Consider the following 25,273-nt stretch of genomic DNA (forward strand, 5'->3'; position numbering starts at 1 on the left):
GATTAAAGATATATAATATTTCAATTATTCTGTTTGGTTTAAAATACCCTATAAACTTGATTAAAAAAATATTATGAAATCAAATTCATTGCATAACTTTCAATTAATTTCTTAGCAATTTGCCGTTTTGAAAGTTCTGCTGTTATATTAAATATATAATGCGTGTGTACATGCAGAAATATTTTTTACCCTTTGATGGCCGTGACTAATCAGAATTCAAGCCGAGTACCCGAGGCCTTCGAAATAAAAACACAACAGGCCGGCAAAAACTGCACACAAAGGAGCGGCGGCACCTGCAGGGTTAACTTAATTAAATTCCATTGCGTTTTGGCTCAGAAATGTGAGCAACATGATGCAATTATGAATTATAAAATTAATATAAAGCGCACTTAACATGCAGGACCGTCGACGGCAGCGGAAATATTTCGCCGAATCCAGCCCACAGACCCAAAGCCTCAAACCCCCAAACCCCAAAACCCGAGCTCCAAGCTCCAAAAGCCCAACCGCAGAATTCCCCCAATTGCCTGCGAATGAGAGCCCTCTTAATTCCTCTTTTCAGAGGTTCTTGGGTGTGGACCCTAAAATCTTAATTGCAGGGAACGCATAAAGTGCAGGAACCAAGAGCTTGCAAGTGGCTTCTTTGACGGCAGTAAATTTCTTGTGCATTGTATTCTGAAATTGTTCTCCGAAGCTGGCATTAAAGTACAGTTCTTTGAAGCGTTTAATTTTTTAATTATTACAAAATTAATTATTTCCGAACAATATGGTAGGTTTGGAATACAAATTTAAAATATATAACCAAGGATATGAATCATGACAAACTAGAAATTATATCACATTATTTTTAAAGAAAACTACCAATCAATGAAACATATCGTTAACTTTAGGAAACTCCTATTTCATATTACCTTTTAACCATAACTTTATTGTTTAATATAGTTTTAAAAATATGTATTCATTACTTAGGGAGGTTATTTTATTATTTTTACGGTGTTTTAGGTATAAACTTAGGATCTGTTCTTTTTATTGCACGTTTAATAAATACAATCAAATATTATTTCTTACTTGCCTGATTACTCTTCAACCTTTTTAAAATACAATTGTGTGGCTATGTAAAAAGCATTGCTGGGAATGTGGTTCCTTGACCCTGCACCTTCACTCCCCAACTTAGGATAACCCGTGCACTTGGACCCTCATCAAGGCTGATCGATTCGGACAGTTTGCATTGGAAGACGGCGAGCTTTCCGACGAGTCATGCCACTTTACACGGAATTTGGCGTAATGAGAAAGTATTAGTGCTCTTGTGTGGGTGGAGTGTGGGGTGTGGCAGGTTGTTGAACCCCGCTGAAATTACCTGACACTCTCGCTCGCAGGTGACAACCCTGTGCAATTGCTAAAAGCCTCGGGATACGAAAAACGCGAAATGCGAACCAGCATCTAATGGCATGTGAACATGTCTGCGACTTGTCTGCCCCGCCAAACAAGTTGCATCCTTATTTTATTTCGCCTTATCTTTCCCTTGCGGAGAGTTGTTCGGCAAAAAATTGAATTCCACGACTGCGAAGGCCAACACATGACATCCATTTCGGCAGTAACAGTAGCAACAACAAAGCGAACTTTGCCAGCGGGAACCAGTACGATGTGTTATGTGTTCATTGTGCCTCGATGACACTGTTTTTATTCCCTCAAAAAGTGCAATAACTTGGCATGATTTTCGCATAGTATAAACAACATACATATTTATGTATGTATAAAGGAAGATTTGTGATAATCCTTTTTTTCTATTATGTGATGCAAAAACTAAAAGTGAATTTTGTAATTATTTAAATCAAAAACTGTTCTTCAAATTTTAACATAGTTTTAAAAGAATATTTCGAAATAAATCGGAAAAAAAACATTAAAATATCCTTGTTTAAATCTCTTTATTATATAAAATAAAATTCAATCCTATTTAAATATGATTCCACCACAAATGGAATCCTCAAATCCTTTAAAACATAAAGTTCAATATTTTGTCCGATGTGATATGGGCATATAACCAAAATTCCCGAGGCTGCTCTGTACTTGAGTACGATCAAGTGAACAGCAAGCTGCGAAGACTTTGGACAGAATCATGAGGATCTGCCAATGTTGTTGTTGTTGTTTTCTCCGTCTGGCAGACTGGAATCAGACATACAAGCAACAACAACTAAAGGCGGCGGGACAGCACTTCCAACAGTGCAAACTCGAACTGCGCAGTGCGCATGCGCAGCGTATCTGTTAGACCCACAACCAAACACACAGATACAGATACTCACACTTGCACTTGCATTTCGCCCGCGGACAGTGGGAAAAAGAAGCGATCGCGAAAAGGAGACAAACCGGAGAAACGGAGAAAAACGGGCAAATGTTTCTGCTAACCTTGACTTTGAAATTCTCATTGCAAAAGGCGAAGAATGTACGCCAGCATAGCCACATAAATATTTATAGTGTATAAGCTCTCGTGCGATCACCAGCAGCTTTTATGTGTTTTCTTTTTATTTTCGATTTCCTGTTGGGCTTGCCATTTGGTTACTTAATGATTACTTCTACTCTTGCCCTTGCAGATGAGACTTGGCCGAACGTCTTCGAACTGATCGCAGTAGCTAGAGGATCGGCACCGAGCAAAGGGACAGGGAACCGCGTTGGAAAGCTCTCAGCTCCATCACGGAGCCAACTGCAGCACTTTTGTACGCCGTGAGAATTGCGGAACCAACAGGTAAAAACTGAGTCTTAGATACATACTTCATAAATACTATTAAAAATTTAGAAAAATATATACTTCTTGGTCAAAAATCTCACGTGGCTCTGCATAAATTCTTTTATGTTCTAAATTACTATAAAAAGAACACCCATGACAACTTCATTAGTGGAATCGCAGCTTGAAGTCCAATATTTAATTAATAATTGTTAATAGTCAATAGGAATTTTATTCCTATATATTACAAATTTAAAGTTTTAGGAATATTTAAACTAAAATTAAAAAATGGGGGAAGTGGATATCCAAGCCTTGATACACTATTATAAAATCATTAAATAATAGTTTAAAGCACCTTTTCAAATGGAAAACTCTTTCTAAACATCTTTTATTCCGCTATAAGCCTCTACTGTTCCATATCTTTAGGGATGCCCTATTTTCTCTAAGCTAAAACCCAATAAATAAAGTTTTTCTTAACAAATGGCCTCTCGAATTGTATCTGTGACCCACAAGTGGCCTAACCCCAGCGAACGAAGCGTCCTGGTGGCGAACATCCGGGCCCTGTGCATCCGCCAACTGGTTGGCCCCATTAATCGTATTCAATGCGACTATATCCTCGGAGAAGGGCAGGGGGATCTCCCCTTCCGCTCGTATATAGAAATCCGCGTTGAATGGAATTTGAAAATCGATAAATGGCAATGGCGACGGAAATTGCTGTTGCATGGCGGTTGACACCGTGTTAATGGGCCACTTATAACGGCATTGTTAGCTGGTTGCTGGTTGCACACAGATCTCTTCATCCGCCTTCTCCACTTTACAGCTCCCCAATCAACCCCCTTCTCCCCCAGTTTTGTTGGCCTTGTTAGGCGAAGAGTGTTGGAGCCTTTGCAGCTGCCTCTGCTTTTGGCCAACAAGAGGACACGTGCCCCGTTCCGCAGGCATGAATTTAAAGGACGCGCTGCATGGGAAAGGTGTTTCCTTGTTTCCTTTGGCTGGTGCTAATTAAATTTAATTTAAAACAAAGCTCGGTATTTCGTCAACGTTCGCGATTCGAGGCGAGAGGATCCCTTCTTCCCTCGTGCCATCTCATAATTGATGGCTGCTGTTGGTGGCGAGGAAACAGAGTCTTAAATTACCACGAGGAGAGTGTGGCAAGCACTGGCTCCTTCTTTTTTGCCCGATCAAATTAGATGCCCTAAAAAGCATTAGGCTGCAGACGGGCGTCTGCTTTTCCAATCCTTGAGAAGCACTGAAAAAAGTAATCTCATCTTAGCATAAAAACAAATTTTTATACTCACTGTCAACACTTTTTGAAAACCACCACAATACATACTTTTAAAAATTCTGTGAATTAGGAAATTGGTTGTGGAATAAACTAATTGTTAATGTATAAAACTTGTTTAAAATTACAGAACAAGTGTACATAATTTCATAAAAAACACATCGTAATTTATATTTCAGCTATATATTATGAATACATAAAAGCAAAATAAACAAACCCAGATTTTTGTCGTTCTAGTTATAAAGTTATAAAAGACAGAAAGAAAATTATTGTTTGTTTCAAAACAATATGATTTCCATGCAATTGAATTATTTACTGATGAAAGCCAATGACTGTTGGGCTAAAACATCTGTACAGCAAATTGCACTCTACCATAATTTAGATTAAATTTTTTTCTCAGTGGAGGAGCAAGGATGATGGCCGTGGGCGAAGGATCCGTGGTGGATCCGGCGCCGGGCCTTCCGCTAAGTACCGAGACATGTTATTGGCTCGTCTGTATTTTTTTTGCCCTCGGTGGTTGTGCCATGCGGACACATGTGTGCGTATGTTCTGGATCCTCCTCCTGAGCCGCAGGACCAGGTCGAGGAGCACAAGGCAGGAGCAGCTGGGTCGGGCTTAGTCGCCTTCTAAGCGAAGAAGGCAGGTGGCTCGAGCCAATGCCGATTAAAGCCGCCGATCTCGGGGCATTGTCTAAAAAAAGCTCGAAGAGCGAAAAAGGAGCAGAGGACAATGAGTTATGGTGGTGGAGTCCCAACTAAAGATTTAGTGCTTAGTAAATAAACCAAAGTCAAGGCTAAGAGCTTAGCTTTAATATTCATTGATCTTTTGCTTACCCAATAGCCAATTAAAAGTTCTACCTAAAATATATCCCAAGGCCATTGAACAAAACATAATCCCCTTTCGAGTGCACGAGCACCTTCAATTGGAGTTCCAGTTAAGATGTATATCTTCGGGCCATGTCTGCTTGGCCCAAACTCACTGGCCAGGTATTTCTTTACCGTTAGAAGGGGCAGAGCAATCAAAACGGCTCTCCCCTCCGATTTTCGGGGGATCCAGTCCGAAAACAACAAAGGTGCCCCACTTTGAAGGCCAGCGGCAGGCGATCGCCACAAAGCCTATGATTAAAATTTAGGTCTGATACACCGGTCGCTGGATCGTCATCATATACATATATATATCTTTATAGTATATAGTATCTGGTGCATGTGCGTAATTGCCCTTCTCAATTCAGCGGTCGCGATCCTTCTCAAATTAAAGTTTACTCCTCCCTTCGTCAAAGGGGAAAGTTACCTGCGGCCAAAGTTAGATCCAAAACAATATCAACTTGAAAGGCAATTTCGATTCGTGCAGTCGCATGAGAAACGGTTTATTTTCATCCACAAATTGTACAACTAAAGTCATGAATATCCCTAATTTATTCACGTATGCATTAATCACTGAATTATTGAAAGGAAACAAACTTGATCAAACAAATAACTATGAATACCTAAGAGAAACGAAACTTAAATGGTAATACCAATTACTTTAGTTTGTCTTACCAATCATCTTCAAAATAACTTAAATTTAGCGAGTTTTCCAAGAAACCTAAATTTATTTTTTTTGCATAAGTTTAGCCTTAAGATTGGACTTGCAATTTATGCACTCTATATACAAATTTACGATTGATTCTTTTGGGTCAATTAGGATTTCCATAATAACTGGACGCAGGTCAAATACGAGTTATGACTTAAAGGCAGCATAAATTTGCAGTAAAAATTTCCATTTGTTTCTCAATTACAGTGAAGGGCAACAGCTCAGACAAAAAGGGTCCTGTTGATATTAAAAAAAACTCTGCAAGGGTATATAAAAAAAACATTTTTCCAAAAGTTAAGTTCACGTTTATTAAAATAATAAAGCATAAGTGTATTACAAACAATTGTATTAAAATAAATCGCAGGGTTTCTAAAATCGAACGATTTTTTATGTTATAAAAATATATATTAAGTGATTAATATCGAAAATAGAATACCGTTTTGGAGAGAAAACTTAATATAACACGATAATAAACTGATAAGTCTCCAAATCCAATTTGGTTTCTGCCCTTGCTAACAAAACTGATCTGTTGATTTTGTACACCGATAGATGTCGCCATGAAATAAGTAGAAAGTATTATGTATATTCAATGTTTGCAAAATTTGAAATCCTAAGATTTTAAAATGTTTTACAAGATGATATATTTTTTATTTGTTTTACAATTGTATTAAATATATATTTTTTAATATATGACAATTAGCTCCGGAACAACTTAATCACGCAAACAGATTTTTCTTTGTTTTGGTTTCTTATTGCTTCACCCAATTTCACACAATATGATTTCATATTTTGGTCAGTACCACAAAAACTTCACTACTAACAGTCGAAAAACAGCTGAGACCATTAAAATAAAATAAAAAGAAATCCGTCACCTAGCACTTTGCACCTATTATTTCAATACTTTATGATTAATCCGCATTAATAGGGACAGACTGCATGGCGACAATAAATCATTTGTCTTTAAAGGTGACAAATTCTTTGCAAGACCGCTAAACCTCAATTGCCACTGGTTTTCACCTAGTTTAATTTGCTTGCTAGGCATTGCAGTTTTTAAAGCGTGCGTGAAAAATGCAGAGTTTTAATTTAGTACACGCATCGCCCTATAAGAATGCCCAATTCAGGTTGTGAAATGTCAGTTGGAAAATACAGAAATCATCATGAAGATCGTGGCTTTGATCGTCGCTGCTTTTGTGGCCTACGCAAGTGCTTCCTGCCAGAGTTCCGGATACTCTTCTCCTGGCATTGCGGCTCCTCCCTGCCCCACAAACTATTTATTTAGCTGCCAGCCCCAATTGGCACCTGCTCCCTGTTCGCAGCCACAGGAAGCTCCTGCTTATGGATCCTCGGGAGCCTACACAGAACCCATTCCCCTCTACGCGGGAAACCCAAAAAGGCGGGAGGCGCCCAGGTTTCGCCAGAGCGTAGGAACTGCAGCTTTGATGGAGGAATTGCGAGCATTGGGAGTCCAGGGATTCCATGGACAACAATAATAGAGAAGGAATAACTGAAAGGATAATGACTAACAAGAACGGCAATGATTTTGGTTTAAAGAAACACCTTTTTGGTGAACACACTCTCTGGAAAACAATGTAAATTGTTATTGTACATAAAACACAACTTGAAATAAAGCGATTGAAAAAAAAACGAGGTTTGTTTTTTATCAAGCTAAAAGTGCCAAAGTATGATACTCTAAATATTCAGTAAAGAAGTTCAAATTACTTTTCATTTACAAAATAAATTTCAGCCTTTAAATAAAAGGAAATTAAATTATACTCGTAAAGAGTATTTTGACAACATTATTTAAAATATCATAGTGGTTCTTCAATATTTAAACGTCACCCAGATGACACCTGAAAATATACACAAATAAACATAGACCTACATTACTCAGATATAAAATTGCCACCGCATATTTGTATTATTACTGCAGCCGTCATTAAGCAGATTATTGAAAAGCATTTGCCGAGCAGCTCACCTCTTGAATTTCCCATTACTAACTCTCTGCGATCGGCGGTGGATTTCTCTCTCGGGCATTTTTGTCAATGGATGCGGCGCGGGTGCCAAAAATATTGTCAGTCGAAATTGCTGTCTAGTGCGGTCGGTCGGTTGTTTTTGCTATTCGTCTCCGCCGCGAACCGCTCGAAACTGCTCCACATTTCCTTAGCCAAAGTGGATCACGCACTCGAATCGTCCATATAGCTCCCGATATCTGTGCATATAAGTTCCAGCAGTGCTGTCATCGCAGGATGGCGTTAACCGCATCCAAATCGCTGCCATGTGTCGGGCTCTAAAAGTTCCCCCCATTGTGACCCCATTCGTTGTGGTTCTTGGCCATTTGACGATTAGTGGCCATAACGCCTGAGTGTTTGTTTATTTTGCTGCGCGACCGCACAAAACGATTCCAAAAATGATTGCATAATTGACAATTCGGGGGGACAACAACACACACTGCGGTTTCGATTCCTTTTCGTACTTATTGTGATTCCATTTCCGAGCTGAGATTCCACCATGAAGAAGCTGCATCTGGGGGCCAAGCACAAGGGCAAGTCCTACAAGCCCTTCAGGAACAAGAACCGTCGGGTGAGTGGGCAGTTAAGGATCATCTATTCGGAAACCATCTACCAAAACCCCCCTTCGATGCCCCCTTTAAATGGCGCGGCCCTGCCCCCTTGGGGCCCGGGCGGAATCCGTATATTTTTATCCACTCGATCGCTCGCAGACTGCTCGCCCAGCTTGTCAGCCTGTTCGCGACCATTTAAATACACACACACATGGAGTGCCTACAGTGCGTATTAGCACTGGGTGGCCACTAGGCGGATGAGCGATTATCTAGGGATAAACCGACTTGAGATTGCTCATACGACCCGTTGTCCGCAAGGAATACAACTTATTTTTGGTTAATTATTTGAAGCTCCACCAATAATTGTAGACAAATATTAAATGTTGTGTAAATAAATAATATATAGATAACAAATTATTTTTTATACAGTTTTCTTATATTTGAACTTTTTTATAAAATGTTAATTTTTTATGTATTAAAATAGGGCTAACATCAATTTTGAAGGCACCCAATCTATCTCATTTCTGTTTTTCTTATTTAATTTAGTTTATTTAGCATCCAAAAATGAATAGTTATTTGTTAAATTAAATTAGTTGCATTTCTGTATTTTATTATAAAACACACTGTGTTTCTACAACTTTGTCGCGTCTTTTTTTATATTCTCTTGGTTCTCTCGCAGACAATTTAGGGGGCCAAAGAGGCTATCACACTGCTTACTCATCTTCGAAATCTTCCTATTCGAAATCTGCAGCGAGCCCCATAAACACAGTCAATGTTGATACTTTTGCAGCACTCGCAAACCACTTTACGGATTCTAGGTTTTACCTTGCATTCTGTCGATAGTTGTGCGGACTTCAAAAATGTCTGAGATTGCACTTTTGGTTTGAGAGTTTTGCAAATAAGCCAGATAATTTGAAGAAATATAAACTGCCGGAAAAGAGTAGTTCAGTTGTAATAAAGTATTTTTTAAATATTTTTGTTTATTATTAGATTTAAACATCCAAACTTTATGGCTTAAGATCCAATAAATAATCACAATAAGCTTCATACCTTTTAATTGTTGTAAGTGGGAAAGAACAGACAGCTTATTCCCCAGATATTCCATGATCAGTTTTTTAAAATCATTAGTTTGCGTGTTAACTCAATTTGTTGCTTAATTAACTTGTCACAGGGGCAAACCGAAAGTGGGGGAATCCACTGGTCTGCATTTAAGCCATCCGAAAGTTGTGGCCGCAATGAAATGCCAAACGAAAGGTGAGGAGTAATTTGCTGACGCGCGGTCATCGACAGAGCCGGAAAAGTGGGGAGCAATCGGGCTGACCATGAAAATATTTGCCAAGGGACTGGGGGCGGGTAATTGCACTGGAATCCAGAAGCGGAGCGTTGACCCACCCGCAGAAAGAAAAACTAGCAAACAAAAGGGGGGAAATGAGGGGGAGGGGGTTGGGCTGTGAGTGGGTGGCGCTGGGGTATCGATGGCAACCAAAGTTCATTACTAGTTGTTGGGCACTTTGCCCGTTGCAAAGTTTTGATGGGGCTTTTGGACAATCGGCGAAAGGTAAACAAAGAATCGACCCGAAGAACAACCCCTCCCCGTTTCCGCCTCCCCGCACCCGCGATTAAAAGGGGGTATCCCCTTTTGTTTTTGGTATTGCCTTTTGGAAATGTGTAAACGCAAATTGGGACCATCGCCCGCGACCTTCCCCGTTAACGGTTAAATTGGGGAGAGCCGGAGAAAGAGAAATAGAAAGAGTGGAAGCAGTGAAAGCCGACGTCTGCGCAGAGCGGAAGTGGAGAATTGGCTCCTGCGCATGCGTCTTCTCTCCTTATTGTCATTCTCTGTTCTCGCTCGTCTGGAAGTAATTGAATGCTCTCTCCTCCTCTCGCTCTCTCGCCTCCTGTCACTTTAAGTGAGGAAATGGAAAACGGAATGTTTACGTTATGGGCACAGTGTGATGGAGAGATGTATTCAAATTTAAGGAAAATAACATTTTCTACCTGATTAATCTATTTTATAATTATTTATTTCTTTATCTAGTTTAAGGCAATGACATTTATTTTAAATTTTGCATTGTAATTTATTGGTAATGATCAGAGATTTGTGTACCTTACTGAACTCTTATACAAAATTCTAATGATTGCTATTTAAACCCAACATTTATTTAAATCTAAGCCTAGTATAGTTTTACACAACACTTGTTAGTAAATGGTAGGGATACATAATGCCATACCAAATGTCATTAAATGCAGTAAGGAGCTGAAGTATTTCCTTTTTTTGGTTGGTGTTCGAAAACAACATAATGTAAAAAATACCCTTTTTCAAAAACATTAAAAAGAAATGTTGAAATTTTTAAATGTATTTTATAATCGAATATTATTTCAAAACTACAAAACAGTGAATTTATATTAGACCATTTCAAATTTCGAATTATATTAGAAAAATTATTCCAAAACTACAAAACAGTGTCTAAGTATAATTACTAAAGATTGCTACAACAAAACCACAAGAACAAAAGTCCCAAACTCAAAACTTTATAGTACCTTCAACATAGTTGCAGTTACATCTGCGATAAGAAAATTACGTATTTAAATTTACGTATGGATTTGCTGCGACAAACAGCTGTAACCCTTTGGGAGCGTTTGGCGCTCGCGGCCGATTGTCGGGGTTGCCAACAGGTGGACACCCGCTTTCTCCCCTTTTCCACACCCCCTCCCGTAGGAGTGATGGTGCTATCGATTTTCCAGGCATACCGCTGACCAGCGATGACAGCGCGCTCATTTCGATGGAGATTTGGTTTCGGTGGGTGGTTGGGGTGATGAAAAGCAGACCCTTTTGCAGCACAAACAACTCCAGTGGCACAGTGGGACGAACCATAACAATTCGCACTTGAAACCCGAATTTGTTTACATTCGAGGTGTTGGTGTGTGCGCAGGAATGTTTATATATATTTACATTTATATATGTGTGTAAGACGCGAAACGAGTGGAGCATTTACGCACTGGAAGCGGACGAGAAAACTCTACACTGTTTTCCCGGAGCGGAGCGGACTTTTCGCCTTCCACATACAGAAACGATTCAGTTTGCGTGCGGAGTAGAACCGTTTGAATGTCGGAAAGGCGAGGGCCCCAATCGAATCGAAATCAAAGGATGTGAATCGAGTGAAGTCCTGTTGAAGATAACACCGCGAATCGGCACAGGATAAAGCTAGTGAACGGGTTGGAAAACGCAAGGATTCGGTTGGTTTTCGGAAAAGAAAAACAGAACAAGGAACACGGCCACGCTGAAAGGAAATCAGTTTTCGCGACCTATTCGCCTTTTTTCCACCGCCCCCTCCGCCCGAGTTTTCCAGTGAATTTTGTGTGCATATACTAGAAAAGTGATGTGAGCAGAGAACCGCGACCCGACGCCACTGACATAAATTCCTATTTTTAACTTGCCTGGGGCCAGAAAACCCCACCGATGCGGAATCAATTCGGAATCGCCAGACCTGTATGCAAATTGTGCTGAAACAAAGGCGAGAAAAGGCTGCGGAAATCCCTTCCAGTTAACAATTTAAAGTTATTTCGCCTGTGGCTTCCAAACCGTTTGACAATCGCCTCTCTCTTTTCCTCTCTCTGTCGCTGAATCTCTCTCTTGCTCTTTAACTATCTCGCTCGCACACTGGGTATCGGTGTTTTTGTGTCAGTGTCAAATTCGAATTCCGCCTGACCCGATGATTACAATCGTTAACCAAAGAATATTGCCAATGTCAATGCTAATCATACGCAAAAGTGCAATAAATCAATTTTTGTGTCCTGCCAAAAAGGAGATTGAACGTGGAGTATGCTATAGAAATTTTGTACATGCCTGAGCAACCAAATCCGAGTGCTTTTATACACTTTTTACAACGTATACAAACTAGTGCTGATTGCTGATTGGTTTCATAAAGTGTAAAGTGTTATTCCTCCGAATAAGTACAAAGATAGCCCCCCGAGAGCCACGCATTGCCAACACCAAACGAAAACGGATAGTGAAAATAGTCCTGGAGCATACGTAACCATTGCCAACTCAACGACTTGCCAGAATCCACAGCCACAAGCATCATCATCAACACCATCATCAGCAGCATCATCATCGGCACCAGAATCGCACCATCTGGTGGTGCTGTGGTTGCTGCTGTTGTCATCGCACCGGTTCGTCGGAAACATCGGCAAGATATCTTCGTTCGAAGAAGACTACCGGGCTGACAGGCCCATGGTGCAGCGAGCCTCCTCCTCGGATGCACCCTCCGTTCAGGGTGGCCAACATCGAGAGTCTCGATTTGGCCTTGGATACCCCTCCTACCAGAGTGGATACAACAAACTATTCACACAGGTGCTGCAAACCACCAAACCAGAATGGGTTCAATATTAATCAGTGTTTTTTGATTTGTAAATTGACCTTTTTACCTTTATTCAGTGCTAGCAAAATTTTGTTCTCATTAAAAGTACTAGTTATCCACTTATACTATACTTTATCTCTTAATAGTTGAAAAAGCTTAATTATCGTTTCTGAACCTTCATAGTACATATGTATACGCTTTTCAGATACATCTTAAATATGATAGGACCATTGCTTTTACTTCTAAGCATTTGAATGGAAGAAAAAGAATATCGCTCATAAAATTTAATAAAAAACACTATAATATTGACTTTTTTTGGTTAGGAACAATTTATTCCTTATTATATATTATACATTCTAACGTTGAATATTCATATTCCTATGAATATGCGTGAATCATAATTGCTTTGAATTTTGCAATTTAGATACTCTAGACTCATGTCAAAATTTCAATAATCTCCTTTGGCAACGTATTGCTCATGTACTTGCCACCAACTGTTGCTTCATGAGCGGCAACAAAAATAATCAAAATAATACATGGTGGCCTGCATTGTTTGCCCTCTTGAGTTTTGGGCTGGGCTTCTGGCAGCAGGCCAATTTAATTTGTTTTGATTTTCAGATGGCTGGGCAAATGTATTTATCTTTCAAACAGCCCTATTTAGGCAGAGTATATTCTTTAATAACCACTTTGGTTTGGTCTTTTCCAGGGTTCTGCCGACTCGAACTACTCACAACCGTCATCCGATCTGTCGCTAGACGAGGAAAAGGAATCGCTTCGGCGAGAAAAGGAACGTCAGGCCTTAAGCCAGTTGGATAAAGCGAGGGTGAGTACTTATTAAATATTCTCACTATCTATAAAATAGCCATAAAATTTAAAACTATCAAAGTATAAATTGGAGTGTTAAGAAACAATTCAGAATTTCAATTTTGTATTTAGAAAAATACACCAAGTTTTAAGAGTACGTAAACCTTTTTAAGTCGCACTTTCCGAGCCTAATATTTGTTTAATAATAGACTTCTGCATTCGGTAGCCTATAGATCATAAGATCTGTTCCGGTTAATTTAAAATAATATCTACTATGTGTAGAACGTTAGTTACGAGCTCAAAACACCAATTGCTAGGTAGCACAATGATCCATGATTTTGTGGCTATTTTTTGGCGATATTCAATGAACTTTTCTGATTAAATTCGAAACGTTTTTTAGAGCAAACCAGTGGCGTTCGCTGTGCGAACCAACGTAGCATACGATGGCGCGATCGACGACGACTCGCCGGTGCAGGGCGGAGCAGTTTCGTTCGAGATCCGGGAGTTCCTGCACATCAAGGAGAAGTACGACAATAACTGGTGGATCGGCCGGCTGGTCAAGGAGGGCTGTGATGTGGGCTTCATACCCAGCCCCGCTAAGCTAGACAACATTCGCATGCAGGTTGGACATGGGATACCATCCCTTTGGAGTTGAATACCCTATAGATTAATCCATAATCAAATGTGATTCTAGAACCAAACCAGACCCTCAAGACTGTATGGCACAAAGGGCTCGTCGAGCGGGAATCTTGGTGCGGGCGGACAAGCAGGTGCGGAGCCATCTCGAGGTAGCACACCCCCCACACCTGGTATGACACACATTTCATTCTCCTGATTTCTTTTGGGCGAGGTTTTATTTCGTATCTGTTCGTATCTATTCTGTGAACCGAATTAATTTCCAATCTATATATTTTTTCGCTGTCTTCTATGTAATGTGTTTACTTTTGTAAATCGTCAGAGAGAGCCGGGCCTCCGCTTTTCGAGAGGCCCACTGTGTTTAATTAGCATCCATAGCTTCGACTGATGGATGACGAGAGCTGAGATTCTTCGAGCTCTTCGATGTTTCATTGTAATTGGAGGCGTGTTTTATGATTTTCATTTGAAGCGAACCAAATCAGAAACCATGAAAGAAAAAACCAAATAAGTGGGCCAAGCTAAATTCCAGTAATTTTGTACTTTTGTGTTTGATCTAATTATATATCATGCGACATCCATAAAACGAGTGCAAGTTTATGCTTTACTGTATTGAGTTCACCTGGCAATCCGATGCAAATCAGATCCTAGTTGTGCAAACGGTCTCTATATATCGGCCTAGAGCTAGATCCTAGATCCCCAGCATGAAAAGCCAAGTCCTCCAGGATGTCGGCCCAGATTGCCTGACCCCTCAACCCGATTCACCACTGTAAACACACAAAAGTACACACCAACTAATTGAGCTTCTATAGCCACGATTTGATCCGTCCTAGTTTGTCTAAATCAAAGCTCCTCGTTCATGGTCTGCTTGTAAATTAACCTAGCCAATGTGAACACTATTAAATGCACTCAAACTCTCTTTTATCTAACACTGAAACCGAAACGGTTGACAACACTAACAAAATGAACAACCACAACGCGACCCAAGATCCCTACAGTACAACACCGCGCAAGAAAAAAACAGGTTTGTCCACGTCTCTCATCAGAACCTCAGAATCCCATTTCAATCGCAAAAACTATCGCTAGCTTTTCGAGTGAGTTTCAGGAAAAAAAAGCAGAGGTTTCACACAAAGGTTTTGAGATTGTAAATTTCTTGAAAAGGTTCCCAAAAGTATGCTACAATGTTTCCTAAGCTCAAAAGAACTAAAAAACAATGCCAAAATCAAAAATATTGTATTATCTGGTTTTATTTTCAAATATTAAAATTTAAATTAAAAAAAATTCGGTTAAAAATTATTATAAGTCATTTATTAACAGTAGCAAATATTTTGATAGCAAAATTACTTCTATACGCTTTCTGCCCTCTTATTATTAAAAACAAGTTATCAAACTAACAGAATTATAAAGATTTATCAGAGCATAGAATTAACCGTTTTTTTATCGTTTCAACGAATTATTCACACTCTTCGTAAGTAACAAATTCAATATACTCCAGTATCAGCTACACTTTCATACCAAAATACGTATCATCTGTCCGTAAAACCTAAAATGTGTATCCTTAGCTACGAAACACGCTGTTCTGTTGTCGTTTAAAATCGCTGTATGTAATCCGTTTAAAAAGAATTCGAACTCCCACTAACTGAAACCCATACTTAGTTACCAATTACCTAGAGTTGTGTAAAGTCTAAGCAAATAGAACACTTCATATTCGAGTAGAATTAAGATGTTAGAACTAGGAAGAAACCTCACCCTCGAGTTGGCATTTTGAACAGCATTAAATGGTGCGTAGACCGGTTACCAAAACAAAAAAAGAGACAAAAATTCAAAACAACCTGAAATTTCGAGACAAAAGTATACCTGGCACCGAACACAAAAACCCACAAATCGCAAAAAGGGGAAACCCTTTCGAATTCGAAACACTGTATATACTAACCAACACTGAAAAAAAAAACAAACAACAAGCGTCTTACGTATTTACGATATAATATATGAAATTGGCCTAGCAATTCGTACTGATCGATCGCACTGGCTCGTACCAATCATAAGCTCGCTCATCCGTTGCCATTATCTCGTCCTGTTTGCCATGATACTAACGCTCAGGTGACGAATCAGATTCCATGGGACCAGGACGACATGGCAAGGCCGCGGCGGCGGCGGCCAACAAGGAGAAGCGCAAGCCGTTCTTCAAGAAACAGGAGACGGCCAGTCCCTACGACGTGGTGCCCTCGATGAGGCCCGTCGTCCTGGTGGGGCCCAGTCTCAAGGGCTACGAGGTCACGGACATGATGCAGAAGGCCCTCTTCGACTTCCTGAAACACCGCTTCGAGGGCCGGATCATCATCACCCGCGTGATGGCCGACATCTCGCTGGCCAAGCGCTCCATCATGAACAACCCCTCGAAGCGGGCCATCATGGAGCGGTCGTCCAGCCGGAGCGACTGCCTCGGCAAGGTCCAGGAGGAGATCGAGCGCATCTTCGAGCTGGCCCGCTCCCTCCAGCTGGTCGTGCTCGATTGTGATACAATCAATCATCCGTCACAACTAGCGAAAACTTCATTAGCGCCAACAATAGTGTACTTAAAGATTAGTAGTAGTAAGGTAAGGTCTTTGATAATTACTTATTCTAATTGCATATCACTAATCACTTATATTAACAGGTTTTACAGCGTTTGATCAAATCACGTGGCAAGTCGCAGGCGAAAAACCTCTCCGTTCAAATGGTCGCCGCCGAGAAACTAGCCCAATGTCCACCGGATATGTTCGATGTAATCCTAGACGAGAATCAGCTGGAAGACGCCTGCGATCACATTGCCGAGTACTTGGAGGTAAGATTAATTATTGGTGTACGTGTACTTAGGTTGGAATTGAGATTTTTGCAAGGGAAATATTCAATTTCCAAAATATAACGTATACGCACTGGAGGTTTTAAGTGGGCATTGCCGTTTAGATAATAATATGCAAATTTAAAAAACAAAATAAATGAATAGTTTATTATTCAATTTTAGTTTATATGTAAAAAATGAATGAGTGTCGTTTTTAAATAATTACAATTTTTATAAATATTACGTATACGCATATTTCGTTATTTAATTAGTTTTTATACTTTAATGAAAAAATATGGCTACACCTCCCTCTAAAAATATTTGTAATTTATGTTTTTTATTTTGAGTAGGAGTTTTTAAGCCTGTAAAAATGTTGTAATACAATTAATTATGAATTAGTGTGTCACATTTCGTAAGACAAGATAAAATAACATGATTTATACCAACTAGTGACTTACTAAACCAATCTGTACTCCCTTGCAGACCTACTGGAAGGCCACCCACCCGGACATACGAGCAGTACCGCCCATCGCCCGCCCCCTGCCGCAGGAGGCCTCGCCCTCCGCGGATCCTGCGCGTCTGGGTCCAACGCCACCAGGTAAATGAAACCCTGCCCGTTTAGTAGGGCTCATTTACGGTCGCATTGCCATTTTCATTCGCGCGATTCCACCAAGTCCCAGTCCATGCCCAACAAGCTGCGAAATTTCAATCAAATATCAGTACCAATATCAATTCCGGTATCGAAATCAGAGTCACCCATTGTCTCACCCCCAACTATTCAAGCGAATACGATCCGACCCATTAATCACATATCAGTATATGTAAACATAGCGACAATACTCGCATGTATGCATATGCCATAAAATCAGAAATCAGCAGTAAACTATTTTCATTTGCTTCTCAACATACTCAACACAATTATACAAAATACAATTCTAAAATTTGTCTTTTTCAAATTCAAATTCCCATGACTGTACCGATAAACCAATCGAATCTCCTTCTGGCTCTCTCTCTCCCTCCGATAAACCGCCGATAAAATGTGTGTGTGCGAGCAGTAGATGGCGAGGAGTTTATCGATGAGCAGGATCCCAGGATGGGCATTTCCGGCGGAGAGCGCGAGGGCAGTCGGGAGAGAGATCGCGATAGCAGGGAGAGGGAGCGGGAGCGCGAAAGGGAACGGGATTACTGGGATCGGGAGTTCAACCGCGATCGCAGCTCCAAGGATCGAGAGAGGGACCTCGAGTGGGAGAGGGAGAGGGCTCGCGAGTGGGAGAGAGAGCGGGAACGAGATTGGGATAGGGAGTTCGATTGGGACCAAGGTAAATTTCGTTTTATACTGTTCCTTTTCCGTTTCGTTTCCTTTATACCGATAATATATATTCCAACCATAAACAAAAACGATAAACTTGGGTCTTTTAGGACCCGTAACTGTACTTTGAAGTTAGCTAGATTTTGTCCCGAAATATAAACCAGTTGAACCAGTCGTTTATCAAAAGTAGTTTCGGTTTCCCAGAGGAAAAATAGAACAAATCGACCCTCATCTCCACCCATCGATTGTATGTAGCTACAGCTCATGGCATTTATTTACGACTCCCGCTTTCTAGACACCTCTTGTACATATCAATACTGATAACTCCGGTATCCTCAACTTTTCGTTTATTTCTTTTGTTCTTTTGTGACCACACTTTACAGCATTCACAGCACGCGACATACCCGGTCCCTTTACAACAATGCTATAGATCAAAACCGAGTTCAAATCCAACAAATCCAACCAGACCAACACAACTGCGACATCAACAGTACAAAAAATGCCAAAGACAATTGAAACCGAATTGAAATCAAAACCAAATCAAATGGAAAATGCTAAAGCACCCCACCGACCGACATCTCCGACGATCTCCACAAGTACAACTCTTTGCCATGTCAAAACGTTCAAGAACTCCAGATGAGATGATGAAACCATGCTTAGAACCCATAGATTGCCCACTAATTTTAGCCAACTGAGATTAACTCTCTGCCGTTTGAGTTCTACTAACCGACTAACTCCGATTAGCACGCAATCGTAGAAGTCCCGATCGCTTTATCAGGCATCCGACATCAATCGATCCAATCCGATCACCCATGAACCACCCACGAACTGACAATCGTTCGTTGTATCGACTGACCTCTGTACTTGTTTTTAGTTACACCTGGCGTTGTGCGACTTTAAACTGCCGCGATCTTCGCCCAGCTCTTCTACTCGATTTTCACATTCTTCCGGGTGTTTTCCCAACTCAACTCAGTTATAATACGTATATGTACTTGTATTCCGTTGTTGTCGATCCTTATGTTTCCACCATTTCAAGTTGCCAAAACCAAATCATGCAATCGTTTAGCTCTGGTTTAGTGAGTACCGAACCCCCGAGATGTGTTTTGCGTTACATTATTTGTGCAATTTGACCCACTCCATTTTGGTTACCTTTGTTACCGCCCCCTGAAATCATCCTTGTTTGCCCAAGAACTTAAACCATGCATAATTGAAGCTAGGATTTGTTACTTTGTTTATTTTTTATATTTTTTTTTTTCAGTTAAGATGTTACTTTTTAAATAAAATGTTGAAAACCTAACCAAACGTTAAATTTGCCACTAACACTTTAGACTTAAGAGTTGTTAAAATTTTCATTAAGGTGTAGTTCACTAAACTCATAAAATTTTTTTTTATCACAGTAGTAGAAGGTAGTAGCTAATCAGGTCCCATCACGTATTAAAGTATCCACCTAAAGTCTTATAATCACCTGCATAAATGAAAACTTTATTGAAAGAACAAATGAAAATATCACAATGTTATTAAACTTAAAAAATGTTGAATATATTAAACATAATTCTTGAAAACATGCAAATACCCTTAAGACAGTTAATGTTATTTAACTGTTCACCAAGTCAACCAATTAAATATGTTAAATAGATTAAAGAATCGTTATTGAGTTATTACTTATTCCCCACCAGTTTTAATGTAACTGAATTAGCTGAGGTCAATTATAAAAAGATTTGCTTTAGAAATAAGTAGGGTATTACCCCTTTAGCTTGAGATGTCTCAGCACACAAAACCCTAACTGACCCAACTCCTAACTTGGAGACCTTTGGCCTGTTGCCTCCGCCCAACTATCGCCTATTGACCCCTTTTTTGAATGCTTTAGTTCTGGTTCTGTTTTCCGTTCTTTGCGTTACCCCCAAAAGAAAGATAATAATTATATATTCACTAACAAGAGCCTGTGTTGACCGTTTTGCAGGAGGAACCTCTTACCAGCACAGCCGCCGACAACCGACCTCGGTGCGCCACCAGGAGCGCGGCGGCGGAGTGGGCGCCGGCGGAGGGGGCGGCGGCTACGAGCGGGAACGGGAGCGGGAGCGGTACGAGCGGCGCGAGCGGGACCTCATGCACTACGATCTGAACAGCGACGAGCTGCTGGACGAGCGCAACTTTGAGTATCCGGCGATGCGGAGCGGTCCCAGCGGTGCTTCCCATCACGGCCATCTGTCCAGAGGTGGCCGCCTACTAGACGATCAGGACTTCGAGAGGGAGGAGGCCCAGATGAGGATGAGCAGCTCCCGCTACGGACCCTCCACGCGGATCGATGACCCCAGGGACTTGCCACGGGGAGCCACCGTTGTCGATCGCGATGAATACAGTCCGCACAGAGGTGGTGGGAGTAGTAGGAGAATGCTTAATGCCATGTAGGAATCGTGGATATAGGGGTGGGATCAGATCGATGCGAGAGTGCCAGGTTTGATGGAAGCACGCGACAATAGTTTTGATCTTGACATGACTCACCACCAGCCTCCGTCTCTCAATCAATCTCAGCCTCAATCTCAAACTCTAAATCTAACTCAATCACAATCCAGGCAGAGGTCTAGACCCTTGGGCCTGCCCCGCCAATCATCACTGCCCACTAATAGAGCACCCGTGTCCTACCTGCCACGTCAGTCCTCTCTGGGGACCCACTGGCTGTCCTCCACCTCGCAGGGTTCCCTCGACCCGGTGCCCCAATCTCGCCGAGAGCTTTATCCACTGCTGCACCAGCCGCAGTCGTATCAACAGCCCCGAACCCATTACACCACCACCTCCACCCACTCGTACCCCAATCCTCCACAGCACCAGGTTGCGAGTCATTCGCGTTCCCAATCCCAGTCGCAATCCCAATCTCAATCGCAATCGCAGTATCGATACTCCGTGCAGGACACGTCCTTTAACCACCCACCAAGATCCCTGCGCGATGAGTTCCTCAGTCCCACCATGAGCAAGGTCGAGGCCGTCACCCATGCCATTCGCAACAAGATCATCGTGGAGGAGGACGAGGAGGATATCCTGAGCACGGATCGGTTCTATTGAAGAGATTTCAGTCGCCACCCCGCGTCGATTAGGTTTTTTGGGAGCAGTACGAGTACAGTGCAGCAAATGCAGCAGTGCCAAAAGCAAGAATACACTACACATTTGTAAATGTTCCATTCGATGATCAGATCAGTTCAGTAGCCACACACACACACAAACAGAAACACACAGATACACACACACACACAAAGTAGCCGGTTAAAGTTGAAGGGAGCGTTTAAAGTGGCGGTTAGAGCAAACGTTAAAGCAAACCAAAAACCAAAAACCAAAAAGGAGAGCAGCCCAATGCCAAGTGGGGCCTTATGTGTCTTAAATGCTATAGCTAAGTGTAATCAGATTTTATTTGGGTAATGTGAATTTAAATTAAATGGTCTAAGCCTAAGAGTTAAGCTAGTCGTCAGTTGGGAAAATTAAAGGTTAATGCGAGTCCGCAGCCACCCAACAGAGTTTGTTGGTCCCGTATTTGTTATGCAATCGATTGACTAAGTACATAAATAAGTGTCAGCTTTAATAATTTAGTGAACGTGTCTTAATCTAAGTCGAGCCATACCAACACACACACAAAAACACTTAAACACACCCACACCAACACACAATCAGTTGACTGTGAACCGATTGAAATCTCTTTAATCTCAAATCGATACCCTTTTCTCGCATCCATCCTGTTTCTTCCTCTACGCAGAACCGAAATCTTCACACTCTCTTCAGCATATCTACTAGGAATTCTTCTAGTTGAAAATATAAGTGAGATAGGACTGCGTTTCAAATTCAAATAACAAGTAATTTACGAGATGAATTTCATACTTTTTAAACTTTTAAAAAGTTTAATTATTCTACAAACATTTTCGAAGGACTTAACTTAGTATCTATATTTGGTGACTGATAACAAATTGTATCTTCCAGATTTAGTTGTCTACTTAGGAACTTTAGTTCGACACGTAAAGTATATCTAATAATACCGAATAGTTCCTTGTAAACACATCCAATAACCTGACTTACCTTTTCGAGTCCTTTGAGAACTTTCATCAACTTCCTTTTAAGCTTGTATGAAACGCACTGTCTTGCCACCAAATGCATGAGTAGATCTTCCTCTTCCAACAGCAATACTTTCGACCTAGATACCTTGTCACACCATATCATGCCACACACCTGCCAAAGCGCACAGTTCGCGATTGCATCTCGAAATCGAAGTTGGATTTGGACTTGCAAGTCGCGAACAGGCCTCCAATCTGGATGGGGATCACCATAAAGATCTCTTCGATGATCCAGATTTAGGTATAGCGATTTAAATTACCAGTGCCTTATGAACCATCAAATCGAATTACACAACAGCACTCCACACCGAAAATTCTCCATTTCCCCGCCCAAAACCAAAAAAAGAAAAGAGAACCATCATTACCCGCTAAAGTCGAATGCGTCAAAATTATTGTTCAAGTATTGTAAGTACCTTACACGTAATGTCGAGATGAGAAACGTTGATCTGGCCCATTCCGAACGAGCACTCCTTTTACAATTCCAACCACCATGCTAACATGCTAAATTTGTCGATCATTAGTTGTCGAACTGAGCTAGCGCCCAACAATGATGAACCGCACTGCATTCAAATCGATCGCCACCTCGAAGTAAGCGTTGAGATGTATAGTTAGTTGATCTGTAAGCACACCCACAGAACCCACATCCTGCTGTCCCAGGACGAAGGATAATAAAAACCTCACGGGGAGTGTTTTACTTCCAGACGACGGACAGAGTTGATAGAACGATGCAGAGTAAATGCAAAAATCTAGTACTTTTTTATATAAGAAATACAAGGTGATATAACTAAATTTTGGAAAGCAAATTTGAACAGCGCACGACAAATACAGATACCTAAAAGAAATTGTTAGCAAAATTCAGGAGGGGAAATAGCGAGAGTCCTTTAAAGAAAGGTTTTGTTCCAAATTACTCGGGAGATAGAATGTCTTCTCATCAGAGGAAATGGATGGGGTGTTTGGCCAAGGCACTGGAGGCGCTTAAATATGAGGAACAACAATTTATAAATAAACCAAAAGCAGCATACGATACGCAAGCACTTCTTGTAAAAAGTGGCAAACAAACAAAAATGATCTACGTATTAGCTAAACCTAAATGAAATATTACTTTTTAATACTAGCATAAAGTTTAAAAAAAACTAGATACGATCCTTCGCAGCTGAGGAGGCGACAAACGGAATACTTAAGTTTAAATGGTCAGTTGATGAGAATGTGTATGTTAGAATATTGCACATAATTCACAGAACTGGTAATTCAATATATGATAATGGTATATATTAATAAAAAAAAGATACACACATTTATAAAGGTGCATATACATTTATACATGAATATGTATGTTCTTACTATAATTAACAAAATTTAAACCGATACAAATACATCAGCCGGCATTTTGTAAGCGTGGAAACCAAAATATGAACAAAATAATATTGAGTAAATATAATAGATTATCCCAGATATTGTTAGACACTTTCTGGCAACGGAAAGGCGAACTTTGCCATGAAAATTTCATCAGATCTGATAGGAATATGTTGGAGATATTTTGTAAGATGCCTTAAACTTCTCAACTCGAATTCTTTGAAAGTTTCGGAAAATTAAACTTGATAAATTCATATATTCCATTACATAACCTTCTAGCAGATGGACAAAAAGAAGTCCCAAAACATTTTTGCAAAAAAAAGAACAGGTTTGCTTCTAATATATAGGAATTTTTTTGTAATAATCAAAACTTATTTCCGATTAAAAACCAAATGAAAACAAAAAGAAAGCAATTTAAATTTGTTGACACTCTTAAAAACCAAAGAAAACACACACATGCAAACAAATTTTATAGCGAGAATACCGAAACTTTAAAAAAGAATACGCCTATATATTATTAAATTTAGCGGTAATAACTTCTCTACTTTTCAAGCCACTTTGATAAAAACAAACGGCAAACCTTATTTTTTTAGCCTAAATCCCTTATTAAACTGGAAGAGAAAGTGGAAATATTGACGCACGCCTGAGAATTTCCCATTGAATATATTATGATTAACCAAACACCGTTTACCCCAGAGAAATAAACACGAACTAATTGTGGAAATATCAACCCAGAATCCAAATTTATATAGATATTTTATACATGCAAAACATATACATATTGTAAAAAAAATGAGAAAACAGTAACTAAAATCCAATCAGCAATTTTTAAGAATTGTGTGTAAATAGTTTATGATATTTCAATTTGTTATCAAAACATTTTGTTACGAACTTTGTAATATTCCTCTTGTTTAACGATATGGACGATCTTCTGCAATCTCCTAGGCCATGTTTAGTTGATTTTGTTTTCATTTTCCGCATTCAAATGTTGTTCACAATATGTTTTTGGAAAATACGTAGTTAAATGAAAGCTAAATTGCAAATAAAAGCAAATACAATAAAAATATTGAAAATAATATGGTTGTTGTCTTATTTATGGGATGGTCTTGGAAAACTCAATGGATTGGGTATGAAAATGTAAAGTGGGTGCATTTCGCTGCGTATTCAAATTTGGAACCCAGATTTTTGTAATACAAAAACTGTGCGCACCACAAATTTTTGGGCTAGTCAGCTTCAGAGTGGGCGTGGCAAACATAAAAAACCTGCGCTGCGTAAAATAAATAACAAGAACCTTCATTTTAATCCTAACAAACTAGCTCTTTTAGTTCTTGTTTATATGGACGGACAGGCGGATAGACAGAAACACATACATAGATACACTCGTCTGATGATCCTGATCAAGAATATACAATTTGTCACAAAAGTGTTTTCGCGTGAAGATTTTTTTTCAAATTTCCCATTCTTATTAAAAAAAAACCACTTTGCAATAAGTTTTGAGAAAGATTTTTTTTATTTTATATTATTTATGTATTTCTTAAGAATACACAAAAAACAAAACATAAATTTTCCAATTATAAAAAAAGATATAACAAAAACAAAAAAAGTCTACTTATTCTCCACTGTCAAATAAGTGTTTTCGTTTTAAGGAACTGGGTGATAATAATAATTATTATTGATGTAATTAAATTAATCAATATTTGGTATGATGTCCTTTGGCCTTAACAACAGCTTGGAGTCGAGATTTCATTGAATTTATTAATTTTTCTAT

The 25,273-nt window shown here is 39.9% G+C and overlaps 2 protein-coding genes across 6 annotated transcripts; both read left to right on the plus strand.

Annotated features, from left to right (window-relative positions):
• Positions 1 to 6,711: 6,711 nt before the first annotated feature.
• LOC108100044 (vitelline membrane protein Vm32E) lies at positions 6,712 to 7,229 on the plus strand. Its single transcript, XM_017203775.2, has one exon. It carries the CDS (start codon positions 6,728 to 6,730, stop codon positions 7,058 to 7,060), a length of 333 nt encoding a protein of 110 aa, XP_017059264.1. The 5' UTR covers positions 6,712 to 6,727; the 3' UTR covers positions 7,061 to 7,229.
• Positions 7,230 to 7,658: 429 nt separating this feature from the next.
• On the plus strand, positions 7,659 to 24,581 carry LOC108100043 (voltage-dependent L-type calcium channel subunit beta-2). Of its 5 annotated transcripts, XM_017203773.2 has the most exons (12): positions 7,659 to 8,154; positions 9,699 to 9,725; positions 12,234 to 12,484; positions 13,198 to 13,314; positions 13,696 to 13,917; positions 13,990 to 14,104; positions 16,029 to 16,525; positions 16,585 to 16,752; positions 17,233 to 17,347; positions 17,805 to 18,068; positions 20,019 to 20,463; positions 20,638 to 24,581. In XM_017203773.2, the coding sequence occupies exons 1-12, from the start codon at positions 8,079 to 8,081 to the stop codon at positions 21,116 to 21,118; spliced, it is 2,778 nt and encodes a 925-aa protein (XP_017059262.1). In that variant the 5' UTR covers positions 7,659 to 8,078; the 3' UTR covers positions 21,119 to 24,581. The 5 variants fall into 5 exon arrangements, 4 of the variants coding, with proteins under 4 accessions (XP_017059262.1, XP_017059263.1, XP_017059260.1 ...); XR_001771967.2 differs by lacking the exons at positions 7,659 to 8,154; positions 9,699 to 9,725; positions 17,805 to 18,068; positions 20,638 to 24,581 and adding an exon at positions 18,442 to 18,654 and having other exon boundaries at positions 11,216 to 12,484; positions 20,019 to 20,096; XM_017203774.2 differs by lacking the exons at positions 9,699 to 9,725; positions 12,234 to 12,484; positions 17,805 to 18,068; positions 20,019 to 20,463; positions 20,638 to 24,581 and adding an exon at positions 18,442 to 19,421 and having other exon boundaries at positions 7,659 to 8,150.
• Positions 24,582 to 25,273: the final 692 nt, after the last annotated feature.

The sequence above is a fragment of the Drosophila ficusphila genome, unplaced genomic scaffold (genome assembly GCF_018152265.1).
Source record: "Drosophila ficusphila isolate 14025-0441.05 unplaced genomic scaffold, ASM1815226v1 contig_855, whole genome shotgun sequence".
NCBI classification, from domain to species: Eukaryota; Metazoa; Arthropoda; class Insecta; order Diptera; family Drosophilidae; genus Drosophila; species Drosophila ficusphila.

What these genes read in the sequence shown, in the direction of transcription:
- LOC108100044 (XM_017203775.2), top strand. Translation starts at nt 6,728, where the DNA reads ATGAAGATCGTGGCTTTGATCGTCGCTGCTTTTGTGGCCTACGCAAGT.
- LOC108100043 (XM_017203773.2), top strand. Translation starts at nt 8,079, where the DNA reads ATGAAGAAGCTGCATCTGGGGGCCAAGCACAAGGGCAAGTCCTACAAG. An exon ending in CCGAAGAACAACCCCTCCCC is followed by an intron (nt 9,726 to 12,233) that starts GTTTCCGCCTCC and finishes CACCATCATCAG; the next exon opens with CAGCATCATCATCGGCACCA. An exon ending in TAAAGATTAGTAGTAGTAAG is followed by an intron (nt 16,526 to 16,584) that starts GTAAGGTCTTTG and finishes TTATATTAACAG; the next exon opens with GTTTTACAGCGTTTGATCAA.